At 36.5% G+C, this 25,529-nt stretch overlaps 4 protein-coding genes across 5 annotated transcripts; 3 read left to right on the forward strand and 1 right to left on the reverse strand.

The window, feature by feature from the left end:
- Positions 1–645: 645 nt before the first annotated feature.
- LOC132046491 (aldehyde dehydrogenase family 3 member F1-like) lies at positions 646–5,801 on the forward strand. Of its 2 annotated transcripts, none has more exons than XM_059437134.1 (10): positions 646–1,080; positions 1,995–2,063; positions 3,106–3,202; positions 3,448–3,654; positions 3,810–3,934; positions 4,216–4,320; positions 4,456–4,628; positions 4,707–4,797; positions 4,956–5,105; positions 5,212–5,801. In XM_059437134.1, exons 1-10 carry the CDS (start codon positions 889–891, stop codon positions 5,470–5,472), a joined length of 1,470 nt encoding a protein of 489 aa, XP_059293117.1. In that variant the 5' UTR covers positions 646–888; the 3' UTR covers positions 5,473–5,801. The 2 variants fall into 2 exon arrangements, with proteins under 2 accessions (XP_059293117.1, XP_059293118.1); XM_059437135.1 differs by lacking the exon at positions 646–1,080 and adding an exon at positions 1,112–1,768.
- Positions 5,802–8,638: 2,837 nt separating this feature from the next.
- On the forward strand, positions 8,639–9,359 carry LOC132046488 (uncharacterized). The gene has a single exon (XM_059437131.1). The coding sequence runs from the start codon at positions 8,699–8,701 to the stop codon at positions 9,167–9,169; it is 471 nt and encodes a 156-aa protein (XP_059293114.1). The 5' UTR covers positions 8,639–8,698; the 3' UTR covers positions 9,170–9,359.
- A 2,278-nt stretch (positions 9,360–11,637) lies between these two features.
- On the forward strand, positions 11,638–13,979 carry LOC132046489 (glutaredoxin-C3-like). The gene is made up of 4 exons (XM_059437132.1): positions 11,638–12,142; positions 13,199–13,272; positions 13,491–13,589; positions 13,709–13,979. Exons 1-4 carry the CDS (start codon positions 11,727–11,729, stop codon positions 13,762–13,764), a joined length of 645 nt encoding a protein of 214 aa, XP_059293115.1. The 5' UTR covers positions 11,638–11,726; the 3' UTR covers positions 13,765–13,979.
- A 4,430-nt stretch (positions 13,980–18,409) lies between these two features.
- LOC132046490 (probable methyltransferase PMT27) lies at positions 18,410–22,548 on the reverse strand. The gene is made up of 8 exons (XM_059437133.1): positions 21,031–22,548; positions 20,791–20,940; positions 20,291–20,561; positions 20,064–20,174; positions 19,794–19,968; positions 19,347–19,619; positions 19,072–19,266; positions 18,410–18,996 (listed from the first exon to the last, which is right to left on the reverse strand). Exons 1-8 carry the CDS (start codon positions 22,279–22,281, stop codon positions 18,780–18,782), a joined length of 2,643 nt encoding a protein of 880 aa, XP_059293116.1. The 5' UTR covers positions 22,282–22,548; the 3' UTR covers positions 18,410–18,779.
- Between the last annotated feature and the right edge of the window lie 2,981 nt (positions 22,549–25,529).

The raw sequence follows: 25,529 nt of genomic DNA on the forward strand, positions 1-25,529 counted from the left end.
TTTGATGTCCGCGTGCTTTTTTGTTGATAGCTCAAAAAGTGTCATCATCTCCGTATCTATCCTCTCATCACTTCCGATTGGATATTATTTTCCATTTTTTTTCAACTTTTTCTATTCGCTCACGAAACAACAGTCAGTTTTGAGAAAGAAAATGCTTCGACTTTGTATGAAAAATTGGGCAGATTGAATAAATATGGTAGTGGTTTTTTTTTTTTAGAAATACATAAAATTTCAAAAAGATCCAGAGTCTTCAAGTACAAAATTTCCACAAATTCAAGTTTGGAAGAAAACTTATTATGAAATCATAAAACCGAAAGTCAACCCAAAACTTCAAAAATAGGAGTCTAAAAATAAGAGAGGTGTGGCGGCTCTTCAAAAGTTGCTCTCCGATTTAGGGTTGGCTAAAATTAATAAAGTAGGGATGTTAATTGGTTAAAGTGAGTAGTCAAAAAGGAATACGGCTATTTTCAGTTTAATACAAATATGAGCTGCTAATCTAGTTAGTTATTCCTTAAAAACAAAAAGCTTATTAAGTTAACTCGAATAAACTAAAAAGAGATGGATTCGATCCAGATACACATTCTTAATAAAATATACATTAAAAAAAATTATGACATCCATCACCTTTAAATTCTAGATCCGTCTCTGATCCTAAAGCAGGGTGAAATATACCTCAAAGGAGTCGCACACTTAATCCATAAAAGCAAAGGATTGATCAATCGCCACGTGGATTAATCTGTTGGGCAACATTTAATGCTTGCAAAACACTTGAATGCAACAGCAAAGCAAAATTAGTGAGAGAAAGGACACATGCTGCATGTGTAAGGGGTTAATACTATTTAAAATTGAATTGGGGAAGAAGAGTCTTGTTAGAGTAAAATTGAAGCAATGAATGGAGTTCATGAAGATATGTTAGGTGAAGTGAGAAAAACATTCAGGAGTGGAAGAACAAGAGGTGTTGCATGGAGAAAAGCACAACTTCAAGCCCTTCTTAAGCTCCTTACTGAAAAAGAAGATGAGATCTTTGAAGCACTTAAACAAGATGTTGGAAAACACCCTGTTGAAGCTTATCGTGATGAAGTGGGTACCTGGTTTCTCTCTCTCTCTTTTTTTTTTTTTCCTTTTCAACTGGTTTATGCACCTGGTGCTTTAGTTCATGAGCTCATAACCATATTAGTAATGCAAATTTTTGCTTCACTGAAGTTAACATCTGTATGATCCACTGTTTCCTGAAACGGGAAGTTGTATTTGTTGGATGTTATATGTGGATGCTAAAAATCCAACAACCACGAAGAAACAGGAACACTAGCAGCTCGAATAGAAAGTTGATCTGAAAAAATATAGATAACGTAGAGGATGAAAGCTGGAAGGATCTTAGTGATGATCGTTTTGTAAGCTTCCAAACAAGTTGAGCCTGGAGGCGTTGATAAAAGTGGCAGCAAGAGCTGAGCTAAGAGAAAAAGTGTAAGTGAGTGGTAGAGTTCAGTATAGGTGTAGCTGGGTAAGAATCTGATGAGTCCAGATGTTGACGGAGTGCCCTTTTGTTAGAGGAGTCGGAGGGTGTAATAGCTAGCTAGCTAGGGTTTAAAAAGGGTCTCTGATCAGTAGGAAATGACGTCTTGATTTGTGGGGGATGGTTGCAAGAATCTCAAAATCCATTGAGAAATGTGGAGCAGTAACGGCTGTGTTGGAGTTAATCAAAAGTGGAAGATGTGGAGCAGACAAGTGTAATTAGGCGGGAAGTGCCTGATAAATGGAAGACACGCAGGTCAGGCATCCCTGGACTTTGTCTGTCTTCCGATTTGCACATGTTGAGCTGGCTCATCCCACCTCAGGAGTAGGACAAACATTTACCACTACAGCAGTCAACCTATCATGCCAGAGAAATGACATACACTTGAAATTCATATATGATCAAAGAGAATTAAACAATAAAAATTGGTATATTTAGGGATTCATCGCATGACTAAAGTTTTGTTTTCCACTCATTTCAGGTTGGTGTGGCGAAGAAATCAGCTACCCTTGCTTTGCGCTGTTTTGAGAAGTGGATGGCCCCTCAAAAGGTTTGTAATTCAGCCCCTCCTCTGTTTCCCCCTGCTAAACAAATAAAATTATCCTTAACTGTTAGATCAATTTTTGACAAACATCTTCGAAGAAATTGTCCTTAATGGAGTAACAGGTTCCTAATGTTGGCTGTAACAACTCCTCTTCCTTTCTGTCTTGAATAAGTATGTTAGCTGTTCTAGAAACAGGTACGGACATTTTTACAACCGCCCTTGCGTAGATTACTAAATGAAATAGCCCACTTGTTTCTCGAGAAGAGATGGGAAACATGCTCAATATCATTTGATTGAATAGTTGACCCAGCCCCAGTCAAGTATAGTTGAGTTTCCCATTTTCGAATATGAATTTGAATAGATTCTCTTTATTATTCTAAATATAGATCCATCTGTATAGATATCATCATCTACATCCAGAAAGCCGTATGCTTTGGAAGAAGCTTGTACAATTTGGGAAGGGGTTTTGATTGATCAAAAGAAGAATCTACTTCAACCGATATGCCCTTAGGCACTTATCTTAGTGGAGAATAGTCTAAGTGGTTTTGCTGTTCAAAACAATCTACAGATACAAGCAGGCCAGAAAAACTTCGAAAAGTACAAAAAAGACCTCGCACGAAACAGATATACAATTGTTCTGTTGTGTTACACTGTTACTAATTAGTCTGTGAAGTAGCAGCAACAGGAGCTGCATCACATAGTCCAAAAAGTGTTGCAATAACATACTAGTATAATGAACAATCTGCAGTTTCAAATGAATTGTGAAGAAACAATCAATCCAGAAGTAACAATGAAGTAATCCTTGTGATACTATGAGCTTATTGAGACATGAGACGTCAAAGTGCTCTTACTGCAGGATGCCATTACTCTTTGTGCGTGGAAGCTGTCAATTATCTCTTATGTTTACTTGCTTCTTGGTCACTAACCAGCAAGTGAATGTTAAGATTGTTCTTTTATCCATGTTGCTGAGTCATTTGGAAACTATTTGTATTATCTATAATCTATAAACTAAGATGTTGAGCAGACACTGATGATATTATATGAGCAGGGCCGAATACCATTAGCTTTCTTTCCTGCAAGAGGGGCAGTAGTATCAGAGCCACTGGGAGTGGTGCTCATATTTGCATCCTGGAATTTTCCCATCTGTGAGTAAAATCTTTTTGACTACTACTGTAACTATCCTGCTTTTTTTTTTTTTGCTTGACGCGGAGAAACATTTGCCATTGTACAATCAAACAAATTCCTTGAACTCTGTATCAATATGACTTAGGAACCAAAATAATATGGATTTTATACTCTTCCATTATTCAATTGACATCTAATATGGTCTATTAGCTGGTTTTCCCCCAACCGTTGCCTTGTATTTATTAGTCTATTATTTTATCTGCAGCCCTGGCTTTAGATCCGGTGATTGGAGCAATTTCTGCTGGAAACGCAATTGTCCTCAAACCTTCAGAACTAGCACCAAAATGCTCCTCTTTTCTAGCCAATACAATACCTCTTTACATGGATCCAGAAGCTATTAGAGTTGTTGAAGGGGGAAAAGTCGTAGCAGAACAACTATTGCAGCTCAAATGGGATAAGATATTTTTTACAGGTATAGCCTTACCCATCTAATTTCCTGTGATCTTTCTCATGTTTGGGAGGAACGTTTTGCAGAAGGACATTCAGCATTTAAGAATAATTAAGAAGTGACCTAGAAGAAAGATTTGTTAGTTGTTGATAATGTAATTATGGTTTCCTGTTTTGCAGGTAGTCCACAAGTTGGGCGCATTATAATGTCAGCAGCTGCGAAGCACTTAACACCTGTAACTCTAGAGCTGGGTGGAAAATGTCCTGCCATCTTTGACACACTATCTAATTCCTCTGATTTACAGGTTCCCAATGGTTAAATATCCCTAAAGTACTAATGGTTACCTCATGTTTCATCTAAAGAGAAAGTTAAGCTACAAATTTTTAGGGATCAAAGCATCTCCCATACGGGACAACTTTTTTTGTTGCAAATGAAAGGAAACTGACATAAATTTGGAGTGCAATTGGATATTTTTGTGATAGGTCATTGCACCAAAATTTTGGGTTGCGTTATGGTGGGAAGTAGAGTGTATAATTTGTTCATACTGTAGTCATATTTTGCTCACAGTATAAGGTTGGTTTTAAGGTGGCTGTCAAGAGGATAGCAGGTGGAAAGTGGGGAGCATGCAATGGACAAGCATGCATAGGAATCGACTATGTGCTCGTGGAAACACAATTTGCTTCAGTTCTGGTATTAATGGCAGCATGAGCTGTTATATTTATCTGTCCTTCCTATCTCTTTCTCATTAAAAGTTTTATATGTTATTGTCTTTTTGAGGCAGATAGTGTAGCCACCTGTTTATTATTGTAGTTTCTCGTTTTCCAGATCGAACTATTGAAGAAGTTCATCAAGAAATTTTATGGTGAAAACCTGAAAACTTTGGAAAATCTCGCCAGAATCGTGAACAAGCACCACTTTGATAGAGTACACAATCTTCTCAAAGATCCGAAAGTTGCAGCATCCGTTGTTTATGGAGGCTCAGTAGATGAGGAAAACATGTAACCCTCTGTAGTCTGTATCCCCTTCTACTATTGTTCACATACACTGTTCCTCATTTTACTTGATGAATTTTTCAGGGTTATTGAGCCAACAATCTTGTTGAATCCGCCTCTTGACACTGATATCATGACTGAAGAAATATTTGGCCCATTGCTTCCAATCATCACAGTAAGCCCGAACAGATTCTCAAGCAATACTGTTCTATGTATTACTTAATGAAATGTTAATCTCTGCTTTCAACTAGAGTAAAAGGACTTTACTCTCGATTCACTTTATAAAAGATCTCTTCAAGTGAATGTCTGACCGGAAAGTGGTTTTTTTAACAGCTGAATAATATTGAAGAAAGCATTCAGTTCATAAACTCGAGGGAAAAACCTCTTGCAATATATGCATTTACCAAGAATGATTCGTTGAAGGAGAAGATCTTGCAGGAAACATCTTCCGGAAGTTTGACTTTCAATGATGCTGTAATTCAGGTATGAGGCTTCGCCTCCTCTTTCAATTGTATCCTCAGCCCCTCAGTTAAAAATATATGTAGAAATGGAGATGTTTGATTTACTTGTCATAATATTGCAATTTCAGTTTCTATGTGACACATTACCATTCGGAGGCGTTGGTCAGAGTGGTTTCGGACGTTACCATGGGAAGTTCTCTTTTGACACGTTCAGTCATGAAAAAGCAGTTCTACATAGGAGCTTCTTAATTGAGTTGGAACCAAGGTATCCTCCATGGAATAATTTCAAGATGGAGTTTGTCAGATTGGCTTACAACTATGACTACATTGGTCTTGTACTGCTCTTGCTGGGGTTGAGAGGAATATTCAGAACAAATCGAAGGCAGTAGAAGATGAACTCTTCTCAGTCAAATAAGGGTAAATCCATCAAACAAAAGTGCCTTACCGATCACCAAGAAAGCTAAATGTTGTCACTCCCTTGCTCCTGTGGGAAGTTTTGGGTGTGAAACTAATTTAGAATCGTCATTTGTATCCAGAAATCCACTGAAGTAGTTTTATCTGTCTCTCTACTTGCCTATCAAGTATATTATTATAAACAAAATAAAAGAAATATGTTTGATAACAGACTGCTAGCGGGGATTTGGAATTAGGATTTTGTTCAATTCTAATAGAAGAATAGACAAAGTAATACAGTAAGTTAAAGCGAAGTTGCCACTTACCTGCACGTTTTGAATTAACATACTTGCCTAACCTAAATTACAAGTCCAACTTAAACATGAAAAGATGAGGAGGCATCAATATTACGTGGTGGTTTCGAGAAGAGGTGATAACTTAAAATGTAATGGCTAGTTTTGATCCCACACGCTTTCTGATTACTGCTGTCTAAGTAAGCATTCTTATTCCGCTATAAACTAATATGTAAAAAGACAATATGATGTTATTCTTATAGAGCTTTCCTTATTCTTTTTCACTCTTGTAGGGTTTGCAGTACAGGTTTTGCTCTCATTGTCTCTTGACAATCTAATGAACACACCTCAATATTTTAAGGACATGACAATCCGTGTTTTTTAATCATAAATACGTAAAGATCCCCCAAATAGTTTGCTTTTACCCATGACAATCTTTAACTATGCGGGAGCTCGTTTATCAAGTTCGGAACTAAAATGACTCAATAAAAAATCAAGTAAATCAAAATACCCCAATAAAAAAAAAGTTACAAAACTACCTTTAGCGCAGTAAAATACTGCGCTAAAGCAGTTCACGGAGACGGAGCCGTTAACTACTTTAGCGCAGTATTTTACTGCGCTAAAGAATTTTTTTTTTTTGCATAGCGCGGTAAAATACTGTGCTATAGCGAGCACTAAAAAAAAAAAAATTTTGGTAAACTTTTTTTTTTTTTTTGCAACACTTAGTGTGTTTTTCCATACTTTGACCAACGATTAGTCATGTGTCAAGACTCCAAAACATCAATATTTTATATAGAACCTGATATTTTTTTCTGCGTACAATAATGTAGGCTCAATACATCAAGGATACGTAGACGTTTGAATTGCCATTTTAGGGGTTGAAACGATGCTCGAAGTAAGTTTTGTTTGAAAAAACTTAGTGTTTGACTGTAAGGTTATTTTAGTCAACTTTATATGTCGAGAAAATTAGTTAGCTTTATTTTCAAAAATTGAAACCACAGAAGTGAAATTGACATTTACAGCTACATTACCCCGGGATTTTTACGTTGAAATCTATTGCGTATCATCATATTATAAGTAAATAAAATTGAAAATTTCACGTCAACTTGGGGGAAAATTGAAATTGAATGGGATAAAAGGTGTTTTTTTAAAAATCGGCTCGGCCAAACCTCCTCACGGCGGTTTGTCCGCAAGTTAAAAAAAAACAACGCTTAAAACGGACGTCCGAGAGCAAAGTTATGACCATCTAAAGTTTGACCACTTTACAACTAGTTTTTCTCCCTATATTTTTTAGAATTATATTTATATTCAAAATAAAGTTATGTCTTGATTAAAAAATAACACGCTTAAATCAAAATCTTAAAAAATAAAACACCCTAAAGTTTTCAAACAAAACTTACTTCGGGTACCTTTTCAACCCCTAAAATGACTATCCGAACGTCTACGTATCCTTGATATATTGAGCCTACATTATTGTACGCAGAAAAAATATCAGGCTCTATATAAAATATTGACGTTTCGGAGTCCTGACACACGACTAATCGTTGGTCAAAGTATGAAAAAAACACTAAGTTTTTTCAAATAAAACTTACTTCGTACACCTTTTCAACCCCTAAAATGACTATCCGAACGTTTACGTATCCTTGATGTATTGGGCCTACATTATTGTAAGCGAGAAAAAAAAATATCGAGTTCTATATAAAATATTGACGTTTGAGTCTTGACACACGACTAATCGTTGGTCAAAGTACGGAAAAAATACTAAATTTTTTCAAACAAAATTTACTTGGGGCACCGTTTCAACTTCTAAAATGACGATCCGAACGTCTACGTATCCTTGATGTATTGAGCCTACATTATTATACGTAGAAAAAAATATCAGGTTCTATATAAAATATTGACGTTTTGGAGTCTTGACACACGACTAATCGTTGGTCAAAGTACGGAAAAAACACTAAGTTTTTTCAAACAAAACTTACTTCGGGCACCGTTTCAACCCCTAAAATGAAGATCCGAACGTCTACGTATCCTTGATGTATTGAGCCTACATTATTGTACGCAGAAAAAAATATCAGGTTCTATATAAAATATTGACGTTTCGGAGTCTTAACACACGACTAATCGTTGGTCAAAGTATGAAAAAAACACTAAGTGTTGCAAAAAGAAAAGTTAACCAAATTTTTTTTAGTCTAGCTATAGCGCGTAAATCATCGCGCTATGCAAAAAAAAAAAAAAAAAATTCTTTGGCTCAGTAAAATATAGCGCTAAATCAGTTAACGACTTCGTCTCCATGAACTGTTTTAGCGCAGTGTTTTACTGCGCTAAAGGTATTTTTGTAACATTTTTTTTGTTGGGGTATTTTGGTTCAAAATGATTTTTTTGAGGGCATTTTGGTTCCGGACTCTCGTTTATCCCTGTTTTTGTCCTAACGGCATCATTGACAATCTTTTTTTAATAAGATTATCATTGTCCAAAGATACTCTTAACATGATATGATATTATCCACTTTAGGTCAAACCTGCATGGTTTTCCCCAAAAAACCTCACACTTATAAGTAGCTCTTTTTCCTTTTCATCTACCAATGTGGTACTTTATTCGCACACCCAACAGTTGAAAACATCTGTCAATTTTTGTCTTAAACTCTTAAGGTGATATTTACTTTGGGATAATTTTTTTTGCTAAGATGACACTAATTTTTGGACGGAAGGGGTATCAGATTCTTTTATTGAAACAAAAATAAACATGTTCACTGCAATTTGGCTCAGAGAATAATGTTGTCAACTTGAGCACATACGTTTGTAGGCGAATAGAGCCGTCGCAGCCAGACGTTTGAATTTAAAAATTGGACCAAAAATAAAATAAAAAATCATACTACACATTAGTCAACACGTAATTCTCAGAAGGTGCACGGTGATTGGTTATATGAGGAATGGCCCTTTTTGGCCTCTCCTTGTCCAAAACGACACCTTTGATAACCAATCTTCCTCATCGGCCATCGGAAAATGTCCAACGCGCCTATACATTTCTCATGCCTATAACAGATCTCACTCTTAGGCGAATCCCTACCGTCAATTTGATCCGATTCAATCACCCTAAATCTCTATCTGGCCCTAATTTCGCTGCACTCAAAACCCCGATGGCCGATAAAGAAAATAACAAAAGCACCATAGAGTCAACGATGGATAACAAGAGCACCGTAGAGTCAACAACGAATAACAAAACGGAAACGGAGAAGAATCAGGAGAAATCAACGGTTACGATTCCACCACCGCCGGAAAAGCCGTTGCCAGGGGATTGTTGTGGGAGTGGATGTGTTAGATGCGTGTGGGACATGTATTATGAAGAACTTGAGGAATACAATCAGCTTTACAAGAGTAATCCAGATGTTAAGCCTTCTTAGATTTGTTTGGGGAATATATATTCATCTCGGTTCATATGAATTGTTGTTTGCTGTATTCATTAAATTGTTTATTTACAAGCAGGGACATGTTGTAGACGAAGTGAGAACTTTGTAAACTTCACCTTTGTACTCTTGACCAAGTTGTTCTTTTTCTACTCTAATTTCCTGAATTTATGGCTTTGTTTGAAAACTAGTTTTGGCAAATACTGTAAGCATGATATGAAAGCAACTCGAAATTATAAATAGTCTTGAAATTTACAGATTAGAATTTGATGTAGTATAACAAAAGCCAAGGCAAAGATTAAGTGTAAAAGATCTTGTGTATACTACGATTAAGTCACATTATCAATTCATTTAACCTGCTGAAATTACAAAGTACATTAAAGTTTTGTGTATTGTGATCTTCACTTCACGGTTCCCATTTACTCTGCGCGTTAGCTTCTATTACTATATATCAATATCATTGCTAAAAGTCATATTAACTCCTATTCATTTTAAACATTCTTGGAATTCTCCCAAAGCTAATACACCTAAGAGATTTTGTTTCGAAAATTGCACATATTAGTCAAAGATTCTTATTAGTCACATTTGGGGGTCTCATCGTTCAGTACCACTACTACTTGCATTTATTTACTTTTTCCTGGATGAGTTTCACGCTACTTTTGTGGATCTTTCTAACAAGGGACCCTCTTCTTTAGTTTGTTCTTTTTCATAGTGCACATTTTATTGCAAAAAATGCAGTACTTTATCATTATTCATTATCATTATATATATTCAAACAATTTAATGTTTTGTCGCGAATTATACACAACGTGATATGTCCGGTGTTTACTAAATAATAATTTACTACTTTCAGAAAGAGTCACTAATACTAGATACCAGAACTTGTATAGAAATTAGAAAAAATAATAAAAGCTAAATATAAAAAATAATATTGTTTCAAGGAATCGAACCTAGGATCTTTTAGAGATAATTTTGAACATTCTGAAGGGTTTGAGTTAGCCTTTTACATTTGTTCAAAATATTTAAAAATTAATATATGTACATAAAAACTACCTCATATATACAATATAATTTTTTGTCTTGATCCCACCCACTAAATGTACTGAATGGGCTCATTCATCGAAAGGTACAATCACTATAAAGTAAAGAAATAAATTGGGCAATTCGCATTAATTACCTTCTTTTAAATTGGTCTTTAAATTTTTTTTCATATTTGAAATCTTTAAATTTTTACCTTCGCATAAACCCCATAGTTCCGAGGTTCGAACCCCCACACAGTCAAAATTTTAAAAAAAATTCGCAAAATGCGAGTTTAAATTTTCGCTATGCCCTTACAAGATACACTTATGAAGGAATTACCAAAGTTATCTTGGACACGCATACTTATGCCTCGTAAGGCGACTTGGCATAAGTATGGGTTCGCATAACTTTGGTAATTCCTTCACAAATTTATGCCGGATCCAAGACGTACAAGTTTGCCCATTAAAAGTATGCCCCATCGGCATAAATTTGTTAACGAATTATCAAACTTATGATGGGGCATACTTACGCTTATAAGGGCGTGAGACTTTGCCTTGAAGCATATATATGTATTTGTCATTCCAAACTAATTATGGGTTGCATTGTATAAATAGTATGTTAATTGTTAAACACCACGGAGGCACGAACCCATTGTCATTAACGTGAGATACTAACTACTATTCCCTTAATTCGAACAATTTATTGTTAGGTTTTGAAGTATATATACGAGGATCCCACAATGCAGAATATTGATTTGTTAATTTCTTTGGGATATAACTTAATTACCACAAACTCACCGTCATGGACGCAAAGTTTTATGGTTACTTTAAATTTAATAGCTCGCATTCGAAAAAATCTAGTACTCTATATTCCGTTAAGTTGGACATATCGCTTGGGTTCACTCGTCTGTTCGAATTCATACTTATGTTAATTGTTGTTAATTTGTGAACCGAGATTAAGCATGTGAGTTGGAACAATATCCGCATAAGAAGATTAAAATGCAAGTTTCGATCCGAAAGATACTTTCTTAGAAATGCAAGTGAATATCTTTGGAGGGCGAGACTTTTAGTTATGTTTAGTTATCTTGGGATCAATGAGACTTTAGTTGTGTTTAATAAAAAAGTCTGTGAGGGGGCGACTTTTAGTTATGTTTAGTTATGCGATCTGATCCGCATAACTTTAACTTTTCCTTAAAGATTGTCTTTGGATTCGCATACACTCCCCCAACCCCGCTGCGAAATTATTTTTTTTATTTTATGCCTCGAGCGGGGATTCGAACCGTAACTTCATATATTCTTCCACCTTTCCAAGAAAGAGGGCAAAACTTAAAGACCACAAATGAAGGCAAAAATTTAAAGACCACAAATTTGAGGGGCAAAATTTAAAGACCACCCCAAACGAAGGGCAATCCGCGCAAAAAAATGAAATAAATTGGTGAGCGTAAAATCTGGACGTTGTAGGTCCAAAAAAGCCCAAAAGCTAACCTTCCGTCATTGTCGGGTTTCCGGTCTTTACAGTAGTCAACTCCTCCGTCATGATCCAGATCAACCCGGCGGTTCATTTAACCAAAATAGAAAACCGGTGCTTCAGACAATATCACAATCTTCCCACTAAACCCGGTTTCCCGTTCCCCACTCCCAAAATACAACAGTTTTACAACCGCCTGGAAAAAACTGTCTTTTTGTCGAAAACTCATAAACCCCATTTCCTCTCATTTTTGTCCAAAACTCAACAGTTTTTTGAAGGGTCAACTGTTGGTGAAATAGAAAAAGAAAAAATGGCGGTTAATGGTTGCTTCAAGCGTAATCTTCTTGTGATGCTTACTGTGTTTGGAGTAATGGCGATAGTGAAAGGTCCAGTTGAAGCCCTAGCTTCTAGCTCTCCTTCTGCTTTTGTCCAAAATGTAATCTACTCTAACAAGATCGCCATCTTTTCCAAATCTTATTGCCCGTAAGTATCTCTCTGTTTGATTAAAACTGAGGATTGATTAGAAAATTGTTTCTAGGGTTTCTATTCTACTTTGCTTGTTAACTGGATTGATCTGCTCTCTGTTTTATCTTCTTTCATGTTAATTATTAAAAGCATCACTGAGAAATTTTCTGAAGAATAGCTGTGATCACAGATAGACCTGATTTTACTACGTTTAGACTTTGGCCGATTTATTAGTCATTTACATGGGATTAGCTCTTTGTAAGTTGTTAGTTATTTACTGGAACTCTTATGAGGATTGACACCATTCGGTTGCATTTGAATTAGCTGTGGCTTGCTTCTTGATTGATTTTCACTTGAGGGTGACTGATAACATTGGTTTCATCTTGGTTTTAAGTAGGAGGTAATCTGTATATTTCTATTTTTTGCCTATAGAGGGTGACTGATAACATTGCTTTCTTTATTCAATTGTTCGATTTTATATTGTTTCCGCCATCATTTGTTATGTCACATCAAGTGTTTGTAGCTGTTGACAAATTTTCTAGACATCTAGTGCCTTTTATTCCTCTTCCATATTGAAATTTGAAAATAATTGCTATGCATATATGAAGAGCACACTACACAAGTATAAGTTTACTTTTACATCATTGCCATCTTCCTTTGATTGTAGTTATGAGCTCTAAAGGGTCTTAAAACCAGACCTTTCATTTTGGCAAAGAAGGAAGCTAGTGAGAGACCGACCGATTTAATAGCTGAGCATGTGATTTATGATGTTCTCTGTGCTGCTTGGAGTAAACATTATATAAGGCTAAGATATAATGTACTTATATAATGTAGATAATGGATTTGAGGCATCATAGGCTGTAGTGGTGCTCTGTATCCCATCACATTTTGAGGCTATGCCTTCTTTTATTTGATTCTCTGCTGGATCACACATTTATCTTGACCATAAAAAGAAAGAAGAATCATAAAGTACCTTGTGTCTGAGAATTGAAATAGCTTTCTAAGTGTTTTTAATGTTTTGAAGGTTGTTCCTTCTCATGCTATTGGTTTAATTTGTGTTATCTTTCGAAATAGGTACTGCAAGCGTGCCAAACGAATCTTCAATGAACTTCAAGAACAACCATTTGTGGTGGAGCTTGATCTTCGAGGTAATTTGTCAATACCCCTCCCCTGAAACCTGTCAAAAGAAATGAAAATAAAGTAAAATACTTGAAAACTATTCATGGAAGAAAACACAGTTTTCATTGACTATTCATTGCCTATTTGTGCTTCCTCCTCCTAAGAACTTTAATTAGTCTAGATTGATTGTCACATCTTGTGATGGAAATTTATGGATTTGTTTCAAACGTACGATATATCCGTTCAGATGATGGCGGTCGTATTCAAGATGTCCTTCTGGATCTGGTGGGCCGCAGGACAGTCCCACAAGTTTTTGTGAATGGGAAGCATATTGGTGGTTCAGATGGTAGGTTTTGTGATTTCAGTTGTCCGATTCCTGCTCTCCTGACCTGATATTTATCAGCTTGTAACATTTGATTCTTCTTGTTTTTGATTGTTTTCATTTGTTTGTTGGCTTCTTAATAGATCTCCAAAATGCTGTCAAAAGTGGGCATTTGCAAAATCTTCTTAAGAAAGAGTAAAGTACTAAAAGCCGAGAGATTCAAGCTTTCTGAAGTCCTGAAGCTGCAATGTACTCTTGGAGAGCTCAGTTAAGTTCAGTAGGTCCAAATCTAAGCTAGAAATTTGTATGTTGATATGCTGTTCGTTTTGTTTCTTATGCTGAATTTGTGGTATTTGGACAAAAGACAAGGGATTTGAACTTAATTCCAGAGCTTATATCCTTCACTGTCTATAACTTTCAGCGTGCAGTGCTAGTAGGTTGTTTACAAATGAACAAAAGTAAAACGGAATGGGATAACACATAACCGTGGAACTAGAGAAATTGTCTAATACAGATTTTGCTCCTATTCCAATTATGTCGTTCAAATTTCAAAATTTGGTATGCAATTTTATGGGCATCTAGGTTCTAGAACCAGTGGATAATCTTCTGAGCAAATGGCATGATGAAAAACTTGAAGATCCAAATTGTGTATAGAGACATAAGAACGACGAGATGCCATGATTGGCACATAACGAGACCTGTTAACTCAACGTCTTTTAATTCATCTAGAGAAATACCCAGTGGGCCTAATTAGTTAAATTTGATAAGTACCGCTAAGTGCCATTTTTCATGAGCTCTGCTGATCCATTCACATTTCAATAGAATGATTTGGTGAGGGTAGATTAAGTGCTATGATCCCAGTGTTTAGGATGGCGAAAGGCGAGGCGTGGCGACAAGGGCTCGCCTCACGCCTCATGGCGAGGCGTGGCGTGGCGAGCGCCTTTTAGGAGCGAGGCGAGAATTAACACAAAAAATTAAAATATTAAATATGCATATATAAATACCCAAAAACTCAAATATTCAACAAAATACTAGCATATATTTCAATTGAAAAACTAAAAGTAGATAGTTGATAGTTGATACTAAAGTCTAAAAGTCTCCAACTAGATAGTTAATAAGTCATAAGGTCCCTAAGTGTTAGCATTAACCAAATTATTATGAAGCAACATCTATTCTTCTTCAAGATCTAAAAATTCTTCAACCACAAGAGTGTTAGCATTATATTGGCTGTCATCTTCTTCTTCCTCAGAGTCTTCATCAAAGAGGGCTCGACTTGAAGAAGCCACCCTTTTATCCTTGTTCATTGAACTTGAACAACTCGCCCTAAGACCATAGATACTCTCCTCACATCCACTTGCCGAAGCAACAACACCCCAAGTGACCATCATCTTCTAACTCTTCCTCTGCAAGGTCTTCGGGTGCTCCAGTTACCCATTCATTTACCTCCTCAATATTCTCCAACCTAATTGGATCAATGGTGTCGCGAGCTTTATAACGACGCTTCAATGTTCTATTGTACTTAATGTACACTAGATCATTGAGACGTTTTAGCTCAAGTCTATTCTCTTCTTGGAGTGAATCTGTGTATAAGTTGTAGAGAGTAATTAAAGAATGCTAATAAAATAAGGATAATGTAATTATGTAATATAACTGATAGAATAAATCTTCTTCTCTCTCACATGTTCATAGACGCTCCAATTTCTTTCACATCCGGATGCACTACAAGTTGCTTAGTACTTTGATAGCAAACTTTTACAAGGCTGGAACATGGTTACCATATTGCATCCACCATTCGACTACGGAAAAAATATTTCAAAAGGTATTAAGTATAAAGAAATCAAATAAGTTATAAAAACAACTAAAACAACTAACTTACCTGGTGACAAACGGTCTCTAGCTCTAATGGCAGATTCCTTACCAAATGTCCCATCTGCTTGTCTATACTTACCAAGCTCAACCGACATTTTATCTCTCAAATTGTGATCAGGGACCAACTTCTCAAGACATGAAATGTAGTCATCCCATACTTCTCCATCTAAAGTTTCAGCAGCTGCATTTCTTATAATATAACCCCGGGTTCAGAATATGTCCCGCTCGCATGCAAAGGTCGATGAAGTTGATCCGACCATCTTTTATCAATGATCTTAAAAACTTTTTCATACTTCCTCTCATCCCCAAATGCCTTTGCAATAGATTCTTTGCAAAGATCCATAGCTTCATAAATATAGCCCATTGGTGGTTTTCTCCCCATCCACCAAACGAAGTACGATAATCAAAGGACCACCAACTTTAAGTGCCTTACAAACATCATTCCAAAATGATGGAGAAATAATGTTCCTCGCAACCTCTTTCCCTGCAATTTCCTTTGCATGTTTGCTTTGTTTCCATTCATTTGAAGTGACTAGGCTTTTAAGTTTTTCTTTTGCATGTAAAAACTATGCAAAGTCAAGAAAGCTGTTGCAAATCTAGTCTTGCCCGGTCTCACCAAATTTCTTTCATTTGTAAACTTCTCATCAAGTTTAATAGCAATGGCCTTTGACTGATGTAAGCATACATCTTAGTAGCCTTGCTAAAAACTACAAAAGAAATACCAAATAGTTATTAAGTATAAATTGTAAAATGTAACACTTTGATGCTATAGCACAAGTGCACAAGTCAAAACTATATTAAAGTTACCTGAAGCATACGGGTTGATCTTGAAAATGTCACCAAATATCAAATTGATACAATGGGCAGCACATGGAGTCCAATAAATATGTGGGAATGTGCCATGCATCATTTGAAACCTTTTACATTCTCACTAGCATTATCGGTAACCACTTGTACAACATTATCCTTTCCAATTGACTCAATAGTCCTCTCAAACAAGCTGTACATTTTAGTGGAATCCGTAGAAGAGTGGCTAGCATCATATGATCCAAGAAACAAACTACCTTTTGGAGAGTTTACCAAAACATTGATGACCATTTTTCCATTCCGGGCTGTCCATTTATCCATCATAATGGAACATCCAAACTTGCTCCATTGCACTTTATGTTCCTCCACAATCTCGTCAACTTTCTCCACCTCTTTTTTTAGACAAGTAACTCTAACTTCGTGATAGGTTGGAGGCTTCATATTAGGGCCATATTCTCCTATGTAGTCAATGACTTTTTTAAAACTTTTGGCATTGACACAATTAAAAGGGAGCCCTGCATCGTAGACCCATCTTGCAAAAGCACCTACAGCACGATCCCTTAAAATCTTCCGGTATCTTTCATTACTCGAACTGTCACCTGCCCCTTCCTTTGGCTTCTGTGGATAATAAAGATTCATAGGACCTTTCGTCCCGGTCTTCCTTTTTTGATGAGGAGGCATCATTTCATTAACTTCATCCATATCATCATCACTATCATCCATATGATCAGCCACACATGTATCGAAATTCATTTGGGTTTTTGCCACATTCTTTTGTTCCATATAAGCTCTTATTTCCGTCTTAACTGATTCCGGACATTTTTTACAAGCTTTAGAATTTGTTCCGACACCAAGTAAATGTTGTTTGTGCCGGGTTATTCCACCCTTGCTACTTTTTTCACAAAAATTACATATAACTTCATGTTGAGTTGGACCTTTTCTACCAAAATTCCACCCTATATCTCTGCCATCGGAATGGGATGTCATTATTGAAATCTGTTTATATAACAATAGAAGGCAAAAATTAATGAAAAATGAAAAAAAAAAAAACGGAATTGGGTCACGTGGGCCGGCTGCCGGAAAGTCAGATCTGCCTGGAAAAGGCTAATCTGCTGCCGGAAAAGCCAACGGAAAGAAAGAAGAAATAAAAGAAAGAAGGAAAAAGAAGAAGAAGAAGAAGGAAAAAGAAGAAGCAGCTTACCTGAAAGTGGCGGAAGCTGAAGGTGGCTCTGCTGCTGCTGGTCAGCTGGTGGAAGTTGGAATAAGAAGAAGAAACCAAAGAAGAAGAGGAGACGCAGCTGCTATGGAAAAGTGACGAAATAAAAGTATAAAACCCTAGAAATAATATTTACTCTTTATTCTCAATATATGTATTTAAAAGACAGCTCTTTTTAAAAAAAAAACAAAAGGCGACGCCTTGCTCGCCATACGCATTCGCCTCGCCATGCTCGTTTGCCTGCCTTTCGAAACTGCCACGCCTTAGCTGGCTATGGCGAGGCAGGCTCGCTTGCCACGACCTTGGCGTAAGGCGAGCGCCTTTCATAACACTGTATGATCCATTGAAGGTGTCATGCCAAGTCAAATCAAATTTGTCTGACTTCTAATTTATCTTTGTCAAAGGTAACTCAATGCTGTCTGATTTTGAATCTATTCTTGTTAAAGAAATTTTTTGTTCTGTCTGACTTTTAATCTATCTTTGTCAAAGCAACGCATGACAAACTATTAAACCAATCTTATAGCTGGCCAACTGAATTGGTTGAGGAAACCTATGTTTGTCCGATTTGGATGCGTTAAGCATGCTGTTAGCATTATCAAACGCTCTGTGGGATTAATAGTTGCATTATTTATAATTTTTTTATGGAACTGTCTCTTAGTTAAAAGCATAACTTTTATCCATGCGCTTCAAATTGTTACCTTTCTCAAAAAACCAAGAAAAAACAAAAAAAACAAAAACAAAAACAAAAAAACATTCGCTTCAAATTCACTCTGAGTTCGCTCCAAAAGATATAGGCATCAAAACTCAGCGATCAAGCACTCACTCCAAAAAGCAGTTTGTTCTCTTTGTTGTCCTTTTGATGGTAGTTGTCTTGGACAAAAATGAAGTTGGTGAGTCGAAAAAAATACAAACAATCCGCACAGAAAAAAGGAAAAGTGACAAAGAAGAGAAAAGAAAAATGATAAGGGTTAGGATTCATGTTTGAAGAAGAGATTCAAAGATAGGGAACTTCAGTTCTTTGTCACTGTAATTATGTATTTGTATGCTAAGTGTAAACATTAACCTTGTAATTAATCAATAACAACAGCTACGGCATTTGGCCTGCAGCACTTTGCCTTCTTTATCTATCAAACTATAAATAAACAACTAAAAAAAATAGAAATGAAAAATAAATAACAAAAGCTACGGCAGCAGCTGTTTGCCTGCTCGCAGCAGTATATGAAGACCTTTAGGCTACAAAATAGGAATTGCTTGTTGTGATTGCTACAGAGTGCGAACTGCGAACCACAGATTTAAATGATTTGATACTCTCCTGACTCTAGTCAGGTGGGTGCAGCAGAAGCGTTTGGCCGCCAAAATGTCTTCTCTGCACTTAGTATTCCAACTTGGTTCTGGGAGATGGTCTTCCGGATTTCCCAATGCAGAGACTTGAGTAAGTTTTCTACTTCCTTAGTTGTGGCAGAGTCGTCACGGACAATCAATTTACCTCCTGGTCTAACTATTCTGTCAACCTCTGCCATTACAGCAACAATTTTGCACCTACAAAATGCCACATGAAAGTCATTAGTCCACTGTAGAAGAGGACTATGTTTCTACTCCATTAACTACTATTACCTCTTCTTCAACTGGGAGAAAAGATGATCAGCATGTAGAAGATCGTATGTCCTTGGGTATGTACTAAATGATTCACACCAATCATGATAAATTCCAAAAAGACCACGCTCATATATTATTGGAAGTGTATCTGGAGCATTGACATTCACCACATTCAACACCCACATTTTCAGATCTCTAAGTGCCGCAGCAAACCTGTTATAATTATAGGAGCCTTTTATCGGTACTCTTTTTCGTGCATATTGGACAAAAGTAAGAAGAAAGAAGTCAGTTACCCTCCGTATACTGCTCTCATGTCCATGGCGTTTCTCACATTTGACCAGCTAATTCCCAATCCGTTCATATACACCTTGCTTACCAAACGTTTCCAATGTTCTAAATCTGCTGCAAAGTCATCTGGCGCTGGTTTTCCATAAATTCCAACTTGTGATTTGTTTAGCCAGTATGGAGGCGTCTTCAGTCGCTCCGGCCACTCTACAGGCCACCTATATCCTCTTTCCTTTTCTTTACTTGGCACCTTATGCATACATGAATGGAAGGGGACATACCTGAAACATGTGTAATCCAATCTCATTAAAAGTTGGTAAGCATTTCTCATATATATGGAAATTACAGTCTAATTCTTCGTAGATATCATAAATAGTATTGGCAGGGAGATTTCACCGAATAAACAAAATTTTGTCGGAAGAAAATTTCTTAGTCTATTGTTACACTGAGCTTACCAGGCAGCATTAGGATCATCTTCTGGTTTACACATTGGAGGTTTGTTTTGTTTTCTTTGATCGTAGCATTCATTTGTGTCTGGTTTGTGGTAGATGGCAACACCAACAGAGTTTAGTTTGTCCTTCTTTATGGTTACAAGCTCCCAGCACATGGCCACCGTCAAGCTAGACATTTCTGGTAATAGAGAGCCCAAGAAGGGGAAGGAAAAAATAAACGCGTCAATTTAACTCTCTAATGGCATTAAGGGAAAGAGATGATTAGGATTTTACCCTTCCATATCTCGACATCTTCTTCAAGAGTTTGGTAGACAGGAGTTGCAGACCAGGCAAAGTAACCTCCGGGGCGAAGGACACGATTCAATTCCAGGAGAAGAGCACCACCTTCATTGCAAATTTAAACTTTATTAAGGAATTCATATGCGCAACTCAAAGGCAAAGTCCAAATGGGGACTTGACTGTTCAAATAGCTCTAGATAATAATATTGTCTAGGAAACACCTTCCTCATGCCAAGGGACTCTGCAGCGTGCACAATGCACAAGGTCAAAAACTCCACTTGGAAATGGCAACCTCTGAGTACCCATCACGGCAGATATTGCAGGTATTCCCCTTTCCAGTGCGAATTGAACTTGTGCCTCATGTTCATCTTTAGGTGCGAAAGACATTGCAAGAACGTCTCTCTCGAAAAGATAACCACCAAAACTAGCTACTCCACAGCCAACATCTAACACTACTCTAGTGCGCTTTCCCCATGCTATATCCGGAACTGCCTACAACCACCAGTTGATTGACATAAATTACAGCATCAATGAAATGTCAAATTTAGTATCTTCTAGGAGTAGTAATTAGTTTTAAAATGTTCTTTTACTTTTTTGGTTGATCATCCTATGATGTTGAGTAGTAGAGGCCATAGCGAACATCTTTGTTCACTATCCTGATATTAGTGTTTCATCATAGCTGTATTGTTGTTTTTGTAGTCCTTGGTGATGGATAACATACCTCTTGTACAAAATCAAGGTAATGCAATGCTCCATGGATAAACTGAGTACCTCCACCTGGGAAAGTTAGGAATTCACCAGAAACCTTCACCCAGTTTTGGTGCCCCTTCACCTCTGCTAACAATGTATGAGGCACATTATGGTACCATATCTGGATAAAAGGCAGAAATACTCAAAAGATTAACATTGTCCTGGTCCATATTAAGTAAAAAAGTAGTAGTTAAAATAGACAACTAACTACCTTATCTCTGCTTTTGGGCCACTCAATTGGCCTCTTGTATCCCTGAGGCAAGGAGACTAGACAGGTAGGAGGTTCCTGAGGACAATGTCTTTCACGATGTTCATAATGCTTTGTGGTTTTTAGCTTCTTTATTGCTTCTTCATTGTCTAAACATGGTATGTAGTCTGCACCAGCTTCCGCCTTGCACAGCTGCCAATTCTGTTCCGGAACGCTGCTGTCTTGATTATTTGTTCCGACTGTTCGTCTTTCTTTCTGGTTCACTGACTGATCGGCTTGTGTCGACCAGGCCTTCTTTGATTCTTTAGACTCTTTTGGTACAATGGTTTCTGTCTTGTGATTTTCATTCTTCGGAACAGGTAGGTTATTAGTTAAGTTTACAGGAGCCTTATGATCATTTTGAACCTTAACATCTTTTAATATATTAGGTGCTTCGTCATGTTTGATTTGATCTTTACTCGTTACCCCTTGAGTATGTTCTTCTAATTGTTTCTGTTGCTGTTGCATTTGGTCATCTTCCTGTTGTTGATGCTGCTCAAGTCGTTTTTGTTGCTCGTGATCTGACAATATGTTCTTGGCGTTATCTGTTGAAACTCCATGGGCATCATTTCCTGAATCCAAAGAGACATCCTCTTCAGCCTTTTCTTTTCCGGTTGTTGCCTTTCCGACTCCTGCAGTTATTTGCTCAGCTTCTTGCCTGTGAGTGATGGAACTTTCCTCGGAAGTTTGTGTCTCCAATTGTTTCTGCTTCTCTTGCTCTTCAATTGATTCGGTTCCACGCAATCCCTGAGAGTTCTCTGCCACAGCTAGATTTCCATTTTTCTTCTCATCCTCCGGTTTTCCATTTTCACCATTCCCATTGAAACTATCTCCACCTCCAGAATCCTTTGTAATATCTGTTGAGACATCTGTTTGGAGCTTGTCAATTTCGTTAGTATCCTGAGGCCGGTTAGCATCACCAGTTTTAAGGGCATCATCAGGAAGGTCTCCTTGTGTGTCTTTGAAAACAGGAGGTGTTTTAGCACTATTAGAAATGGTCTTGTGGGCATTCATAATGGTGGAAGCAAAAGAAGAAGATGCAGAAGAGGTAGAATCGGTCGACGTTCGAGTGGTGGATTTGGGAGGAACAACAGAGGTGGAGGTGAGAAGCCATACTCCCAACACACATAGTGAAACAAAGATGATAGTAGTAATAGTTGATGAGTACGAAGAAGAGGATGGTCTTCTGCCCAAACGAGCTCTTGTTGTTGGCATTTTTTTTGGTTTATTTGGATTACATTCAATTGTTGTGGCTTTAGCTCCTTTGGTTATGCCCCTTTGGTTATGCAATAATAGACTTTATGTTGAGGTTGGTTAAAAGAAATGAAAGCAAGAAGTGGGAAATGAGATGAGAGGATTCAGTTTGTTTTGTGGAGGGAAATGAAAGCCATATAAAGAGAGAAATAGTCCAACTTGGATTATCATTGATCCAATAGAGTAGGGAAAGGAAACAACGTGTTACACTCATTTAATAACTTTTAACCAAAATAATGTATTTGTTAAGCAAATTAGCAGATCTAATTCAAATTTTTAAAGCAACCAAAATTATATTCTTCGGCGTTGGCAGCAGCAACGTGTTATACTCATTTACTGCTCCAACGACAAAAAAAACTGTTTTGGTTACTTTTAAAAATTTGTATTAATTTTATTTAAAACTTATTATTTTGGTTAAGAATTCCTCATTAACTCCTTGGATAGGGGTGGGAGGAACTTTTTTAATTGAAAAAGAATAAATAAGGAGACGTCTGTACTTAAGTTGTACTCAGCATGTTGACAGGTAAATGTGTACATACGTGGTTTGGTTCGATTTTTTTATTTACCAAACGAAGTCAATTATATAGGTTTGTTTAAATTCATAAATCAAATCAAACCAAGAAAATTCAATTTTTTTTAGGTCTCGATTTTTTCAGTTTGATTTGGTTTTTTCGATTTCTCCTGCTAAGGTCTCAACACAAATCAAATAACTAATGCTTCTAAATTTTTCTTGTTCCAGTAAGATCCAACAATTAGATGGTGCTTTCCAAGAAAATAATCCAATGAGAGATGAGCCATGACATTATGCTAAAATATAGTGTCGCCAACCCATAAGACAAGAATTATTAACAGATAATGAAAATGAACATAATATTATTTGGGCTATATTTGAGTTCCTAGACATTTATGGATTATAATTCTTCAACAAACTTATTAAACTACAATGTACATATTAGTTACATATAGGTTTGGTATTATTTGGGCTATATTTGAGTTAGTTACATATAGGTTTGGTATTAGTTACATTTATGGTTGAGTTTTTTTTTTTTATTCAATACCAAATCAAACCTAATCATTAGATGATTTTTTTTGTGGTTTGATTCGGTTTATCGACTTAGTGCCGGCTGTCGGTTTTTTTTGTTTTAACACCGCTATTGCCACGTGAACAATGTAAAAATTTGACAGGTGTCCGATTTGGACATCACTATTTTACTTGTATCGCGTTTTTAAATTTTTTTTGTATGTCTACCTACTTCGAAACAACTTTAAACATGTGGCGTTTGAAGTTTCATATGGCTGAAGTGTAGACAAAAATGACTGAATTCAGCCATATGGCTGAAGTTTAGGTAAAAATAGCTAAACTTGAGTCGCATGTGCTTGAAGCTCATCCAAAAATAAATAACCTTTATTCATATGTGCTTGAACTTCAGTAATATGAAACTTCAGACACCATATGTCTGAAGTTATTCCGTAGTGAGAGATTTCCAAATTTTTCTCGAGTCATTTGCACAAATGCCCCTGCTTCAGGGTGGTCTTTAATTTTTGTCCCTCAAATTTGTGGTCTTTAATCTTTTCTATTCAACATTTTTTGCGCGGCATAATTTGAATTTTGCTCAGTAAAATTTACATTTCGCTTGGCATAACTTTCAACGCTCAAAATAATCTGAAAAATACTATACAACTTATGCCGCATAACTCAATACGTATAGAGCTTGTGTTGAGCGAGGCAACAATTTAGTTTTCGAAGATAAATGTTCTGAGAACTTATGTTGAGTGAAGCAGATCTGAATATTTTCTTTAAATGAGCAGCAAGGACAAAAATTAAAGAGTAATATGTTTGAAGGGCAATCACTTTCATTTTACTCACTACAAGTATAGCTTAAAATGGATTGGGTATCGGAGCACTTCCGCCTGTGAACAATCGAGTTGTAAATGGAGGATCTAGTATGGCCCAAGATTGCCATCCAAATAACTCAAACTCCAAGCCCAATTCCAGATGACCAGAGTGCTCGTTCAGCTCCATTTACTCCGGATGAAGGCCCAACTAGGACGAAATGAAAAAGAAGCTTATTCACTAACATTTTTTTGCGAGGATTCCCTTCATTTGGGGCGGTCTTTAATTTTTTCCTTGGTGGTCTTTAAGTTTTGCCATTCGCCTAATATCCCGAAATTGTGGATTCGAATTAATTTCGAAAAAAAAAAAAAAAAAAAAATTGCAAGGTAGAATTTTACAAAATTCTGCTAATGCAAATGCTGCCTTAAGACCTTGAGAAACTTTTTAAAAAATTTTGACTGATTGGGGGTTCGAACCCAAACCAAGAGATTTTTAGCAAAGGGAAAAAGTTAAAGACCACCAATTTGAGGGACAAAAATTAAAGGCCACCCCCAGCGAAGGGCAATCCTGCAAATTGCCCGTTCATTAAAATCTAGAAAAAAATGAATTTTAACTTTTATCTATTGATAAAGCAACCTATTTTGTTATTGCTTTATTTTGAGCCAAGGGTCTATCGGAAACAACTTCTACCTCTCAAGGTAGGGGTAAGGTCTGCGTACACTCTATCCTTTTTAGACCCGACTTATGGGATTACACTAGGTATGTTGTTGTTGTTGGTGGTGTTGTTGTTATCTATTGATAAAGAAAACAATTATATAAACATTTGAATTTGATTGACAACATATATATTTTTACACTGTCAAATTAAATAGACCGATAATAACAACTAACAAGTGACTCGTCATAGCAAATTGATATGATAACTTAGAAGATAAAATAAGTTGTTATAACCAGTTAAATTACACAATTATAGTAAGAAGTTCTTACACTCTGTTGTTATCTATTGATAAAGCAAACAATTATATAAACATTTGAATTTGATTGAAAACATATATATTTTTACACTATCAAATTAAATAGACCGATATTAACAACTAACAAGTGACTCGTCATAGCAAATTGATATGATAACTTAGAAGATAAAATAATTTGTTATAACCAGTTAAATTACACGATTATGGTAAGAAGTTCTTACACTCTCACTTCATGTAATAACTTAAATTCAAATACCTTTTAAACTGTAATAATAAAATTTAAACTAAGGAGAATTTATAGAAAGTCGGGTTAGGTGAGTGATCAGGTTGTAAATAGAGTGGGCCAATTTGCACGATTGTCCATCTTTGGGGGTAGTCTGCCCCTCAAATTGTTGGTCTCT

Source organism: Lycium ferocissimum, chromosome 2, assembly GCF_029784015.1.
Source record: "Lycium ferocissimum isolate CSIRO_LF1 chromosome 2, AGI_CSIRO_Lferr_CH_V1, whole genome shotgun sequence".
Lineage (NCBI taxonomy): Eukaryota > Viridiplantae > Streptophyta > Magnoliopsida > Solanales > Solanaceae > Lycium > Lycium ferocissimum.